General features: G+C 35.8%; 1 protein-coding gene and 1 pseudogene across 1 annotated transcript in view; both read right to left on the bottom strand.

The window, feature by feature from the left end:
* Positions 1-11,026: 11,026 nt before the first annotated feature.
* LOC100011825 (ADP/ATP translocase 3-like) lies at positions 11,027-12,400 on the bottom strand (annotated as a pseudogene).
* ANGPTL5 (angiopoietin like 5) overlaps positions 11,027-16,450 on the bottom strand; it is a 43,238-nt gene continuing 37,814 nt past the window's right edge. Inside the window, exon 8 of the mRNA XM_007494954.3 lies at positions 11,027-13,525. Coding sequence (XP_007495016.1) covers positions 13,206-13,525 — 320 coding nt within the window. The 3' untranslated portion in view covers positions 11,027-13,205. The remainder of the gene's footprint in view (positions 13,526-16,450) is intronic.

Below are 16,450 nucleotides of genomic sequence, written 5' to 3'. Positions count from 1 at the left end.
AAAAGTTAGAGCAAGGAAAAATTGCTAGTAGATACAAAAAGGCAAATTTAGGTGGTCAGGAATTAGAACTTCTCTGAGGCCCAGGTAAGTTTCAGAAAGGGGGAAGTGGTAGTAATGAATAACTGTGTAGACTCAGATCTGCCTGAAGGGGTAACTGAAGATTCTCAGTCTCAATGTCCAGGAACCCATGCTTGGTGTCAATAGGTGACTGAGTCTTCAACAGGATCAACTGTGTGCTAAAGTCTATGAAAGTCAATTGGCAAATGCTCAAAGAAGTTCAATGACCTTTCCTCTCTTGCATCACCAACTAACTCCCAGTGGCAGTCAGGAATGGGTCAGTGTACTGACGTTCATCTTTACCCCCAACTTCCCTAGATATTATTTCTTGCAAGTGTCATTCTTGGTAACAGCACATGGTATAGTGACTGGGCCCTGAGAATCAGGAAGACACTTGTCTTCAAATCCCACACTAGACATATACTTGCTGCATGAACCTATGGCAAGTCACTTATACACCAGAGGAAAATTCATGGAAGAAATAAAATGAAGAATGGCATGCTTCGATCTGCATTCAGACTGACTGAAGCATAATAGATTCTTTTCTAGCCCTTCACCTTTATTCTGTGCATATCTGGTTACTTTAAGTCTGTTTCTTATACACACAAATATTATGAGGAAATAAGATTTGTATTCTTTTCAACCAGGGAGGATATGATAAAAATTAACAATTGGGTACTAAGTAATCAAATTAAGTAGAGAGACAGAGATAATATCTTATTGAACCTCCCTTGGAGTCTGGAAGTCCTGGTTCAAGGCCCACCTATAATGCAAATTGATACAATGACTCTAGATAAGGCAATTAATATTTTTAAAAAACCATTTGTCAAAGGCAGCTAGGTGGTTCAGAGACAAGAGTTCCTGAGTGCAAATTTGACCTCAAACATTTTTTAGCTATTTGACCCTGTGTCCAGTCACTTAAGCCTAATTACCTAGTCCTTCCAGCTCTTTTGCCTTGTGTGAAGATTGGATTTGACACTCCCTTGATTGTAACAATGAAAGTAGTTAGCTCTTCCATGATTGTGAAGATTAAATTGTTATCCCTTGTCTATTTTTAGATTTAATCCCCAAAGCATAAACACAGTACTTAAAGTTGAGTATGGAGACCTACCCATTTTGGATTTAGCCACAAAAGGTGTTAACACCCATTTCACACATTGAATGGGAGGTTTGTGAAAGAGTGGGCAGTCCTGGAGCAGAGCATCAGCTGTGATTGGTAGACATAAAAATTTAGGGGAAGTGACACAAGAGAAAAGGTCTTTAAAAGTGGAGTTCAATTTGCAACTTGACACACATTTGGAGGAACCTCCTGTGAGAAGCAGTTCTGCTAGACTTCTGCTGGAGGCTACTGGCAGTTCTACTGGAGTTGAGGCTGATGAAGAAGAGGCTGATAAAGAATCTGCTGAATGAACTGACACATGGTGAGTATAAAGGCTGACTCCCTTTCACTTGGCCTTTCTGGAGGCTCCAGCCTCTGGAGAGGCCCATCATCTTGGGACAACTTTCCCCTGGCTGGGGCCTCTGAATTCCTGCTTGGCTCAGAGGAAGTTGGAGCAGCTATCTCTCTCCTTTTCTTCTCTTTCTCTCTTCCTTAATATCTTCCCTCTATTATAAAATAAACTACCTAAATTCCATTGTTACTTTAGTAATTCATTTGGGAGTTAGTAATTAAATCCCTGGAGACCAACTAAAATATTATCCAGTCCAACCATAAATTTGACACTTGGAACTAGTACTTAGTGTTGATTCTTGCAAAGGAGGCAAGGGTTTAAAAAATAAACATTTATTAAGTCCCTGCTATTATGCTAATTACTAGGGATATAAATTTTAAAAAGATAGTCCTTGCCCTCAAGGAGCTTACAACCTAATGGTGTAAGACAATGTACAAAAGGAACCTGAAAATTTAGAGAGTTTGGCACCAGGAGTACCCTGAGTGGGGTATAGCTACTAATAGAAAATGGAGTTACCTAGAAAGTTTTAAACTACTTATAATGGGAAGAATTTCTTGTTCTGTCCCCCCTCCCCCATGCCTTTGTCAAAGAATAGAGGTAACTGAAGGAGTTAAGAAGATATGAGTAGCAAAAACTGAGTCAATCTGCATAATGATGAGATTTCTGGTGATGAGCTTATCCTAGAGGAGAAATGATGTTCCTGCAGTTAAGACTAAACAGAGCCTATGATGTGAAAAAGGAGAGTAACAACGTCTCAGTGGCCCAGGACAAGATTTTAAATTGCAGAGCAATTTCAGGTATGCATTGGTGTGTCCTTACTCAGAATTTCCTCTATCAATTAAATAATAAATGCAGACCAAAAAAAACAGAAAAGAGAGGTTAAGTACATACAATTTTACACACACACACACACACACACACACACACACACACACACACATTTACTGTGTTTATCAACAAACATTTATTAAGTGTTATAATGTGCCAAGTACTGTGCTAAGTGCTAGTAATATAAAGGAAAAAGTGAAAACACTTGGTGCCCTGAAGGAGCTTAAATTCTCATAGTGGAATACTCTAAAAATGGAGATTTGAACCCCAGACTTCAATCCCCAGAAGTCCTTGGCAGTTCCCAGAACTCCCTATAATCTCACCTGAATCCCCACCTAGGTCGAGATCACAATTTGTATTTAAACTGACTGTAATGCCTACTCCTCTCTCTTCCTGTACTCGGAGATTGCAAGGATGTAGTGAGTAGACTAAGCGCAGGGGTTCTGAATTTGGCTTTCAGCCATGGGCACGTGGCTTATTATTTTGTATCCTTGATTTCTAATAATCTTAATAAACCTCTAAAATATAATACTTTTAGTAGAGAAACTAATTTAACTGTTACAATACTACATATACATAAATTGATACAAGGAGGGTAGGTAGGAGGTGGCCTTAGATGGGAAGATATTAGCAGATTGAGAGACACAAGCAATGTCCTGAGCTGTGTTGAATATAGCAAGAGATTCAACAAGGCAGAGATTAGAACATTACAGACATGGGATAATCATAGATGTAGAGGTGGAAGGGATGTCAGAGACCATCTATCCAGTCCAATGAGAGATCTGAAGCCCAAAACTGTTAAGTGACTTGCCTAAAGTCACCTAGGTAGTAAGCATCTATGGCAGGATTTGAACTTAAGTGCTTTGATACCAAGCATAGTGTTTTTTCTACTCCACCATTCCTTGTGAGTGAGGAACAGAGAATAGGTGAGAGAATGGATGGATAATAAAGTGCACAGATGGGATTAATGTGTAAGAAGATGGAAAAGATAATGAAGGAACAAGGTGTGAAGAGCTTTAAATGCTAAATTGGTCTTACATTTGCTGCTTCTCACCTCCTACAGCCCCCATCCTAGTACAAAGCCTCACTGCTTCTTTCCTGGACTAACGTAACTGTCCCTAAATTAGTATCCACTCATGTATCTCCCTGATTCAATCTACCCTCCCTACAACTGCTGAAGTGATTTTCCCAAAGAACAGGTCTATGGCACTCTCCTCAATAAACTCCAGGGGCATCCTATTGCTTCTAGGATCAAATGAACTCTTCTATTTGTCCCTTTATTCATTATGACATGGTAAGACACATCTGATATTGATTTATATTGATATAAGATGTCTCAGATATATGTATACATAATTTGTTAGAACATATTCAATGTATATTACATATAAATGTGTATTATGTGTACTTTGGTAGGGTGGTTTCCTTCTACCTAGTAAGTGCACACTATGTACCAGATATTGGGAATACAGATATAACACAACCAAAAAATAATAATAATAAACTCTCTGCCCACAATATTACATTATAACTGAAGGAAGATCACACATAAAAGGAAATTGATAAAGGGGTGGGAGGAGACAAAGATAACTGGAAAGTTCTTGGCAGAGAAAGTCTAGAGTGTAGCCTAAAGGAAATGAAACATAATTGGCCAGGGTGCCCTCCTAAAATGGAGGTTTATCACTCACTTTGAGAGGTCTATAAGGGTAAAGCATATTTCCATTGTATGAATTCCATGGGGGAAAGAGGTTTCAGAATGTGGCACAGTAAGAGGAAGTCTAAAATGTATCCAGAAGAATGAGAGATCTATGTAGATCACCTATGCAGATTAGCAACTTGTCTGTAATTTAGTTACCAGAGACCACGGAAATTAAAGATGTGCCCATCTGTAGTTGTTGTTGTTGATTTGCTGCTTTCCAAGACAACTGATGGCTAAACAAAAGTCAGGATTGACAATGGCCCAAGATGCAGTGGATTGGCATCTTCAATATCTGACCAAGCTCTAAGTGCTCCACAGCACCTGCTTCAGCCATCTTCATGGACATGGGAACAAATTGCTCTCATCTGCCCATTACACCAGGAGAAGTCTTCACATCTGAGGTAGATAACCCCTTAACTCCATCTATGAATATGAGGCCTCTTGGTTACCCTCAACCTGTTTTAACCAGTTAGCCAAGTTGATTTTACTGGGATTTAGCCACCGCATATGCTACAATTTCTTGGAGGGTTGGAGAGTTGGGTGAAAGGAAGACTCCAAAGATGGGTATCCACTGCATTTGCCCCACACATTTTAGCACATGTGTGTAACATCTTATAGAACTAAATGGACTCAGAAATCTCTTCTGGCCCTGAGTTTATGATATGACAATATAATTAATACCCTTGTCACAAGTTCTAAAGGAACCTCTGAATTAGATTTTATAATTAAAGATGCCTAGCTGAATGATATTGAAATGAGGAATAAATCGTATATTGATCAAACCAACATAAGAAATAAATTCAAGTATTACTAGAGGAAAATTTAATTAAATCCTTTTACATTATTTAAATTTTCATTGTTTAAAACTTTCTTCTACTTGAAGTGCATTGGATGTCTCTAATCAATATTTAGAATTAGGTTGCCACCTACTGGTAGAGATTTTCAAGACAACGTAATAGAAGCTGTGTAAAATGCACTTATCAGATAAATGCTTTATTTTTAATAAACCGCCAGTTAAGGAATTTGTTGGTACCTCTGGTATTTCTAATCAAGTAATATAAGCCTGAAAATAAAAGAGAGAGAGATACCTACATACATACATATATACATACATACATAGTTATAGACATACACTAAATTATACATAATGACCATTAACTACAATCTGAACTTCTAATTCTAATATTTCATTCATTCATTTATTCAATAAACATTTATTAAACATCTACTATGTTCCAGACACTTAGTTGCATGACTTCGATTAAGTCTTTTCATCATTCTGTCTTCTTTTTCTCATATCTGAAAGGAGGAGGACTAGATTTATAATAGTTGTAATTTTTTTGGTCTTGGGATACCTTTATGCTCTAAAAAATTATTGAAGGCCATAAAATATTTTTATTTGTGTGGGATACATTGATCAATATTTATAATATAAATTAAAACTAATCATTTTTAAAAATTATTAACTTCAAGATAAAAGCAAATCATTAGATATTGACATATTTTTGAAATATAACTATATTGTCTGAAATTTTAAACATCAGTGGGAATAGTGGCATTGTTTTATATGCTTTTGCCAAACATTTTAGTAGCTGACTTAAAAAAAGACACCTGAGTTTTCATATCTGCTTCAAAATTTATTCTGTTGCAATATGTTATTTTGTGTGATGTATACAAAGAAAATCGGGCCTCACAAAACATATACTTAGATATGGGAGGAGTGTTTTAATAGATAATGTCCTAGTAAAATTCTGAAAATTGTTTTTATCTCTGAGCCACCAAAAGGATCATAGAGACCCCATGAATTCAAGGACTACACTTGAAAAACTGATGGATTATATAATCTAAGATCCTTCTAGATTCAAGGTCCCTATGGTCCTGTGATCATGTCTTTTCTTGATATATTTTCAAGATAAATGAGAATCATGTCTATTCATTAGTTTGTGAGTTTACTTTAGTGCAAAGGTCTATTTTTGTTATTTTTTCCAAGTAGGCAGACTAACACACGAATGAATGATCAGAATGTCAGAAACCATTAGAAGGCAAACTAGCCCCAAAGAATCTCTGGTGTCAGTGACACATGGTAACAGTCAAAATGTTACCCATTTATGATAAGTGTATAATAATCCCTTATAACAGAGGGCTTTTACTAAATCATCCCAAATTACCATATTCCTTTTTAACAAGGAAAACAGGAGATAGAGCTATTTGCATCTGATATTATACTCATATCTTCTAGCATTGTTACTTTAGCTGAAGAAAGACTCCTGCCAGGGACTCTCTTATTTACAGAAATCCACCTGAAGAATGTAGATATATTGACTCCACTTAAAGAACTCTGGAAGTGAGACATGGAGAGCTGCTGGTATTTGTGAATATCAACTATAATATTTCATGCTTATCAGCTGTCTGTCCTAAGACTGAGTCAACTGGTGGCCATACATATAGTTAAGCAAAAGGACTGACCTTTTCACACTGTAGAAAAGGAAATCTGTAACCTTCCATATTTGTAAAATCAAATTTTCTCATGCACATATACATGGATCAACATCTTCTAAAGACACAATATTGACAAATCAGATATTTTACATATTTCTTTATTCTCAGCAAACATCGGAAAGTTAGTAAAATGCTATTCAATTCAGAAGGCTGACCTTATTGAAATATGAAATAGCTCAGACCTCAGTGGAAAATGAAATGCCAATAAGTTGTCTTTCCAGATGTTTAACACATTAAATTCAACACTGCCACGTAAATGAGTTTAATTCTTGAATCCACATTGTGTAAGGAGTTTACTTCATTAGAATTGTTTTGCCTAAAACAAGAGAAGCCAAACCAGAACTCATCCTATTCCTGGATTATGAAATCTCCTCTGTAGATTGCTTTTCAAAACTTATTTTCTAGTTCCCTTTGTTGATGTGAATTGAAAGTATGTGTAATATGAACCATTTTAAACTTGAGTGACATTATTCTTAGAACAGTCAGTAACTACCAAGAGTCTCTGTAGCATAGGGTCAAAGAGCAATTCCATAAAGATTTATGTTGCTGGATGAAGGATTCTTCCTCTTGCCCTCCAATTTCTGAATATTTATGCAACACGGGGTTACATAGTGAGATACATACAAATACAGAGGAGTTGACTGGAGACATAGGCAACAATGTATCAAATCTGGCATTCCCTTTGGTTCACAAATAATACTAGACACCAATTTTCACATATATAACCTCATTTTCCATTCCTCATCTTTTTTATTCTTTAGATACCACGGTGATGCTCCCTTCTGACATCTCCTTATCTCTTTCTTCTATTTTACCTCTTTTTTGTTCTCTTTTTCCTAAGGTTCTTATGCATTCCACTATGTACCTGATCTAATCCAAATAAGTTACATGTTTATCTCTTAATTACACTCAAGATAGTATGATATAATGGTTGGAGATATGCACCTGAAGTCAGAAAGACTTGGGAAGACGCAGAACAAATCTGGCCTCAGACACTTCCTAGCTATGTGATTCTGGGCAATCAAGTTGCTTAACCCTGATGGCCTAGCCCTTGCCACTCCTCTGTCTTTAAAATGGTACTAAGGAAAAAGGGAATGGCTTAAAGGGAAAAAGTATTCCTTGCAAGGAACTCTCTAAGTTGATGAGATCACAAGTTCAAATTCTAACCCTCTTCATTTTTCTCATCTCCAAATACAAAGCTCATATTATTATTTTACCCCATACACTCCCCAGTTCTACCTCTATGTCAGTCACATATTGTCCATGAGCTTGTAAAGTACGCAAAAAATGTCTATATGAGCTCAGAAAATCAAACAAAGATCATAAAATTCCCATTGATCAAATTTGACCCACATCATCTGAAGAAGGAAAATTTTCTATACTGGCTTTATTGTGTGAATGTTTATATCTTTTGTAAGCATTTGTAAAGTGTATACCTACATTTATAAATTTTATTTTCTTTCCTTCAGTGAACCTATAATAACTTATATAAACAAAAGCATCTTTTCATTCCCATGCTGGTTTTCCATATGGTTGTCATGTACTTCATATCAGACACACCTCTCTAGTTCTTCCACTCATCTAGTACTTATATCTGCCTCTCTGGGCATGAACATCTCAACACTGCTACCAACACCAAAATCTTCATGCCCATTCCTTAGTTATTTCTTCTCATCCCCACTAAATTAATGTAAGAACCTTTACCTTCTACTTATTTCCTTTTTATCTATAACCCACGGAATTCCCACTCTAGAGTAAGCAAACTATTTTTAAATTCATTTCTCACCCTTTATCCAATTTCTTTAAAAAAAAAAACTAAAATTGCGCTCTTCAACATGCTTTGCTCACTTCTTCCCCCTCCCATGAGAGATGAAAATTTTACATCAATTCTTGCCCTCTCTGATGAAGGGTAATCTTTATTGCACGTCTTGACTAATAGGAGAGGTGAGAGGTTTATTTTTTTCTAGCCAGTACCACTTTTGATCAACAGTCCACATTTTAATTTTCACTTGTCTTTCCTTGAAACCCATGCTATCTGTAATGCTTGTGCCTTAAAAACTGGGGAGAGACACCTAGCAGATTGGCTAACATGACAGCAAAGGAAAGTAATGAATGCTGGAGGGGATGTGGCAAAGTAGGCACATTAATTCATTGCTGGTGGGGTTGTGAATTGATCCAACCATTCTGGAGAGCAATTTGGAACTATGCTGAAAGGGTAACAAAAGACTGTCTGCCCTTTGATCCAGCCATAGCACTGCTGGGTTTGTACCCCAAAGAGATAATAGGGAAAAAGACTTGTACAAGAATATTCATTGCTGCGCTCTTTGTGGTGGCCAAAAATTGGAAAATGAGGGGATGCCCTTCAATTGGGGAATGGCTGAACAAATTGTGGTATATGTTGGTGATGGAATACTATTGTGCTCAAAGGAATAACAACGTGGAGAAATTCCATGGAGACAGGAATAACCTCCAGGAAGTGATAGAGCTAAAGGAGCAGAACCAGGAAAACATTGTACACAGAGACTGATACACTGTGGTACAATCGAATGTAATGGACTTCTCCATTAGTGTCAATGCAATGTCCCTGAACAATCTGAAGGGATCCAAAAAACACTATCCACAAGCAGAGGACAAATTATGAGAGTAAAAACACTGAAGAAAAGCAGCTGCTTGACTACAGGGGTGGAAGGGACATGAATGAGGAGAGACTCTAAATGAACACCCTAATGCAAATACCAACAACATGGAAATGAGTTCAAATCAAGGACACATGTGATACTCAGTGAAATCATGTGTCGGCTATGGGAGGGATGGTGGGAGGCGGGGGGAGGAAAAGAAAATGATATTTGTTTCCAAGGAATAATGTTTGAAAATGGCCCAATAAAATAATGTCTAAAAGGGGGGAAAAAACTGCGGAGGGGGGAAGGAGTGAGAGAACAGTATATTGTCATATAACCAATCAGGATTAAAATGTGGAATAATATTGAAAACAAAAATTCATTAGAAAAATCTTCAATGGTTGTAAAAGGTGGATATGACTGAAAGAAATGTTTATAACTTTTTTATTAATAATGAAAAACCTATTCCTACCCCAGTATATGGGATTGACACAGAAATTGACACTGTTAAAAGACAGGTTTTTTAAGGTATTAATTGACACACAAGTTACTCCTTAAGAGTCTTTCAACAGAAATTGCCTGTTCATTTAATAACTTGTAGAAGAGGACAGCCACAAAAAGAAGCACAATGTTTTTATTAAGTTACTTTAAATCACTATAGATATTTTGCTGTCAAGGAAAAACATTCCCTCTAAATCACAAATTTCTATAATCATATCTGAATTCAGTATAACTTCAATAACATTTACTTATGTGGAGGGTGGGGAAATTAGTCTGGATTTGTAAAGAGAGTGAAATGAAGAATACTTTTTAAAGAAATACAAGTTAATCATTTCCAAATGCTGAAAGTGGGTTAACAAAATTCAAACTATCACCTAGTAGAGGTCCTTTAAAACTCATTCCTTCAGAATAAACAAATAATCTAATTAATATATAATTTTAATATAAATTGGCCCCCATCAAGTCTTTAGGGATACTTGAAAAGTTTGCTTTCAAGTATTTTTAAAAGAAATGTTAGTTTAATAACTTGATAAATTTATGCACTTCCTAGTGATCACTTTACTCAAATTATCAATTACAGTATCTAGAATTACTCTGCAATTGTTTTCCCTTTCCATTTTAAAAAGATTCATTTGCTACAGAATAAGAAATAGAATAATAGAATAATTATTATATTATATATTATATAATAAAAACAGAATAAAAATAGAATAACAAAAAGAAATAGAATAATAAATAGTGCTACAGCAGTATAAAGTTATCAGAACAGTAGGGAAGACTAGATAGAAGCCTTGAATGATATCTTTCTGAAGAATTTAAGGTAAGTACTGAAGACCAAAAAAAAAGAGCAGCTAACTGCAGAAATGTAACTATTGGATAATACTCAAATGTGTATGTAACAAAGGTTATACTTGTATTCATATAAGTAGAGATCTTCCGTAGTATGTTGAAAGTACTAGATTTGAGCCCCAGTTCTGATTCAGCTATTTTTTTACTGTTATCATTTCACCTCTGTGATTCTTTAGGTGTTCTTTTTTCTATAAAAGATCATGGTCAGATTTTATTTTTGAACTGTAGCATAAAAGCAGCTGTGCAACTCAAGCAAGTGTAGCAGGAGTCAGAAAGCTAAAATTTCTTCCACTCAACTAATTATTTTCATTTTAAGATCACTTCTTTGTATTTAAGCTGTTAGGCAGGTCACGAGAGCAACCTATTTTTGATAAATCTTAACATATGCCCTAGTATAATGAATTCAGTAGTAATTTGTATTACCATGATGAGTAAAAAAAATTCTATATCTATAGCATGTGCTCACAGCCCCAAAAAACTCACCACAAACCATGTCTGATAAGATAGTTATTACATCAGGAGGCTTAGAGTGTTCTGTGTATTTATTGTTTTACAGAAGAATGACCAACACAGATCATCGTAACTGCCAAATAGTCAGCTGTTCAAAATAGCATATATAGTGCGTAAGTACAAATGGGAGACATGATTTTTTTTTTCTTTAAATAAATTACTTAAACACAAATTTATGGTCCTACAAAATAGCATTGAACTCAATGGTCTAAGTTGTTCTGTCTCCTTGGACCCACAGTAAAGGTTATTTTCCCCAAAACCAATAGAATCAATTTACTAAATCATCATCAGTTCCATTGGGTGAATAAGGGATCACAAAAAATGAGTCCCTTTTTCTAAGAGCTTTTCCTGGCTCCTCTACAAACATGATCTGGCTTGGATAAAAAGACAACAGGAATTTCTTGAAGGTGAATGGTCCAAAATACTAAGTATGGTTACGTATTCTACATGACCTTTATTCACTGTTTCCCTTTTTAGGTAGGATGTACTTAGATTACTTTCTTCAATTCATCATACAGGACAAGTACAAAAGTTCCACCCATGCCTCTAAGAACATTGGACCAGACACCCTTGAAGAAAGCTTTGCCACCCTCATCTTTAGCAATCTTCCTCCAGCAGTCAATTGTCCCAGTGTACATGATATCAGCATCTTTGCACCCAGACTGCATCGTCATTTTCTACCTCACTGTATCAAAGGGATAGGAAACCACACCTCCTACAGCAGTCAGCGTTTGTGCAATCATCCAATTTATCACAATATGAGTGTTCTTAGGATCTGAAAACATACCTTTTTCTGTATCATAGATTCCAAAGTAGGCTGCTCTATAGATAATAATACCCTGCACTGAGACATTGAAACCTTGATATAAGCCCCAAATTCCATCAGACTTGGTGATTTTCACAAGGCAGTCTCCCAGGCCTTTGAATTCTCTCTCAGTGCCAGATTTCCCAACATCAGCTACCAAGCAGGTTCTCGAAAAATCCAAAGGGTAGACAAAGCAGAGAAAAGTGGCTCCAGCTGTACCAGCAGAGGCAAGATTGCCAGCAAAATACCTTCAAATTTGGGTGTGCTTGTCCACTCCTCCCCAAAACACCTGCTTATACTTATCCTTAAAGGAAAAGTTAAGGGCCTATGTGGGGAAGTATGTATCTGATGACATTTGCTAAGTTACCCTCCAGAAGGAAAGCTTCCCTTGTTCCTTTGGAATTCAGACTATACAGTCCATAATACCTTTGTACTGCTTATCTGTAGCAATTTGTTTACTTGCATGCTGCACCTGCAATAGTAGCTTGACTCCCTCGATGGGGGCCACCATGGTCTTAGAAACAGCAGCAGGGATACCACCAGCCAGGAAGTCCTTGGCAAAGGAGATGGCCTGTTCCGTCATCGTTACTGAGGGGATAGGTGGTGGAATTGGAAACAAAGCCAATGAGAGAGGGCTGAAAGCTGGGGAATGCTTTGCTGTATCTCAAGTATTTTAAACATTTAATTTATTCAATCCATAAATATTTCTGTATGAAACTCTTTCCTAGGCACTAAGAAAAGAAGAAACATGATTCTGGTCTTCAAGATGTTTTCCCCTCCAATGCTATTTTGAAGACATATGCTATTTTGAAAATAGTCTTATTTGTTCTACTTCAGTATTTAAAGAGGATTGAAGTAAGAAAATCCAGAAATTCACTGGATACAATAGCATAAGTTAAGTGGAGGATGAACAACCATTTTAAAAGGAGTTAATTATATATTGCTAATTTTTCTATTAAGATGTCACATCCTATATTGGACCAAACTTTTGCCTTATAAAAGTTGAGGCATAAGACTAGATTTGAATCCATAATAAGAAGATTCCACATGTAGTTGGACATTAGCTAATATTACATAATTGAAGGCCTTGGATTTGGAATAAGGGGATCTCAGTTCAAGTCTCCACTATAATTCTGAATTAGTTAAGTATAATTTCTGAATTGGAAAGTTTCTTAATCTCTCTGAGATGTGGTTTCTGTATCCATAAAATGTGTATGATAATCTAACTGTCAGAATTCTTTTGAGAAAAATGCTAATTATATCATAAAGTACTATATAAAGGTAAGCTCTTATATTTTTTGGGTGGAAATACAAACATTTTAATAAGATAATATTATACTTTATCCAGAACAACTAGTATGACTACTATATTACTGTTGTATGGGTAATTATTTGAAAAGCGGATTGTAAATTCTTCGTATTTTCATTGAAACAGATTTAATTTTGACCCATGAATTGTTTTTAGCCCATGTGCCCCAGTGAATTCCAGATGAGAGCAACTTTCCTGGGTATTGATGAACACCATTAAGATTTGCTAAGCCACACTGATTGAACCACCAACCAGTCTTATTATTAAAGTGACTACAACTCTTGACTGACTGACCACCAATCATGCATACTGGACGGCATCCATCATTATCAACATCAGAGGTGCTGAAAGGCACTGCATTTTGATTCTCTTCTTTTCTTAGACCACGGAATGCATCACCTAAATAAAACAGATGAAAATGTGTCATTAATATAGTTGATTATTTTCAGTCTGCTTTGTTATTGAAATTTAATGAATACTTTAAAGGTAAAAACTGATGAGAAACTACCATATAATCTTTATATTTCATATATCAGTGTCTGTTCAGGTAGCATTACGTAAAAAAAAATTAATGCCTTTCAGAATTCTTTAAGCATCTTTCTAAAGCCAGCTCCAAAAAATATCAAAAAGATGATAGCTGGAATTTAGATTTTGTAAACACTAAATCAGATAATATGAGTATGAAAATGTTATATGTAAAACTGCCATCATTTTGCAGAAAACTTTTTTGAATTTCAAATCAATCAGTCATTATTATTGACTATGAACAAGGGACTAAATTAAAATGAACACATTTTTCACAATGCAGTATGATGAATACAAACAAAAGGAAGGTTTTTACCTTAAACATTTTTATTGTTAAACCTCCTTACCTGTATCCTTGATTTCTAACCTGCTTAATATTGCTTGAAACTCAGCTATGTGGATCTTGAACCATGCTCTGATATTCTGTCTATATCTACTAGATCTTTTCCTTACACTACAGATAGGCTCAGAATTCCACTATCCTAAAAGTACATGTATACATAATGAATGCATGTATATATATACTTTTTTCACATTGAAATGCCCTCAAATTTTCCTCCTATATTTCTAACATTCCAGCACTATTTCTTCTACTTTATAATCTTGCTACTGTAAGAGAGGAAAGACAGATTCAACATGCAAGAAAAGCAACCCCAGCAGGGGAGGAGCAAGGGAAGACAGAGAATTCTGGGAAAGAACAGAAGGCTGAGAAAATTCAAAAGCAGTTCCCTCACTTCTCTTTGGGAACTCCTTCAGAGAGGTTGGTCTAAGAGAACTCTGAGCCTTGATCATCCTTCAGTGAATCCAGACTCCTTGAATCCAGTGGAAGATTACAGGAGTGAATAGGACTTTATCATAAAGCTATCCACCCAAAGAAGATTTCCTCTCTATCCCCTAAAGTGGTCATTTTAACTTCATATTATATCTAGGATAGATAGAAGACAGGACAGCTTCCACAACTGACCCAGAAGGGTCAGGCAGTCAGCTTGGCCCTTCAGGATTTGAGAAGGGGGTCAATTGTTAGTCTCTTAGGGACTCCCTACATCCCATTTTCCCACTACCTTACCCAACAATCCAATTTACCCTATCTTATCTGTGCTCCTTAAGAATAAATAGCTGTTTCTTTAGATCAAGTGCCTGCCTCATAATATCTAGGGAGAGAAAGAGACCTTAAGCTTGGGGAAGAGACCTAAACTTTCTCCTCAAGGAGGGAGAATCAGTTCAGTCCTGGACTTTACATATAACCCAGTCTCTAAAGAAATATAGTCTGTAACTCTGAAGACAACTAGTGTGGATTTTACTAAGAAAAGAGAGGGGAGAAAAATCTATCCCCTTCTCCACCTTTTGACTCCATTTCATCTCTCTAATTCTCTAGCTTCAAATTCAGCATAGTGGGTGACTCCATTCCCCCATCCATTACACTACTCTCCCTTACCACTCTATTGATAATGCTGTCACAAAGGTCACTAGTGACTTTTTTAATGTTCTTTTTTATTTCTTATTACATTTTATTTCATATCACAATCACTTCTATTTTATCCACATCTCCACCCCTTCCACTGAAAATTCTCATAACAACAAAAATCATTTATGCAAACACACTACAGGGTCCATGTTTGACAGTGTATACAGTACTACATTTCATATCTAAAGTACCATATCTTTCTACTAAGAGAAGAAGGTCTTTTTAGCAGTTCTCTATGGCAAAGATTGGTTATCACAATTAATAATTTAATTGCCTTTTGTTAATGGTTTTGTTTACAATATTATAACTTACCAATATTATGCATATTGTCATACTGGTTCTGCTTACTTTGCTCTGCCTTGCTTCATATAAATCTTATAATGTTTCCCTGAATTTTTCATATTTTTTCTTATCATGTTATAATTTTATGACATATTTATATGATGTAATTGTCATTCCCCAATTCCAATTATTTTTAATTGCCAAATTTTTTTCTTAGCATCCTCCTTGATCATTTTCCAACATTTAACCAATATTGAACACCCTACAATATTTCTCATAATTATGCTATAGTGTGGCTATTAAATAATTCTCTCTCAAGTAGCTGCCCTAACTTTTCTTGTGGGTGCCCCAAATTCTCTTTCCTTGATTTCTTCTATACCATTTATATTTATCCCTTTGCCAATCATATATGTATATGTATGTATATATATATACATATATATATTCCCTGATTTCAATTATCATGAGTATACAAATGTCTCCTCAAATTCCACTATCTCCCTATATCATAGTTAACAGAATGTTAGAGTCTGGAAGGAATTTCAGAGGTCTACTACAACTTGAACCTGAACAAGAATCACTTCTACTACACAACTGATAAATTGTTATTCAGATTTTGTATAAAGGCCTCAAATGACAGGGAAATACACCATCTTCCAAGTCAGCCAATTCCAATTCCATATAAATCTGGTTCTCTTAAATTTCTATTCATTGTCCCAGTTATACCCTCTAGAATCAAGCAGAATGATCCTAATTCCTCTTCCATATGACAGACCTTCCAGCTTGAAGATAGCTACCCAACTTCCCTTGCATTTCTCTAATTTCATAATCTTCTGTTCTCTAGGCTAAATATACTTAGTTACTTCAACCAATTCACACATGGAGTGAAATTGAGACCTCTCTACATCTAGCCTCTTCTAGATTGTCTCCAGATTATCAATTATTTTTAAATGTGGTGAGAACTGAATTCTATGCTCCATATATGAACTGAACAGGGCAGAGGGAAAGATAATGGGTCTTATTCTTCTACTCCTATATTCTTTGCCTTTCTT

This window comes from Monodelphis domestica, chromosome 4 (genome assembly GCF_027887165.1).
Source record: "Monodelphis domestica isolate mMonDom1 chromosome 4, mMonDom1.pri, whole genome shotgun sequence".
NCBI lineage: Eukaryota > Metazoa > Chordata > Mammalia > Didelphimorphia > Didelphidae > Monodelphis > Monodelphis domestica.
The sequence above is the reverse complement of the archived record's forward strand: the minus strand, read 5'-3'. Positions and strand labels throughout refer to the sequence as shown.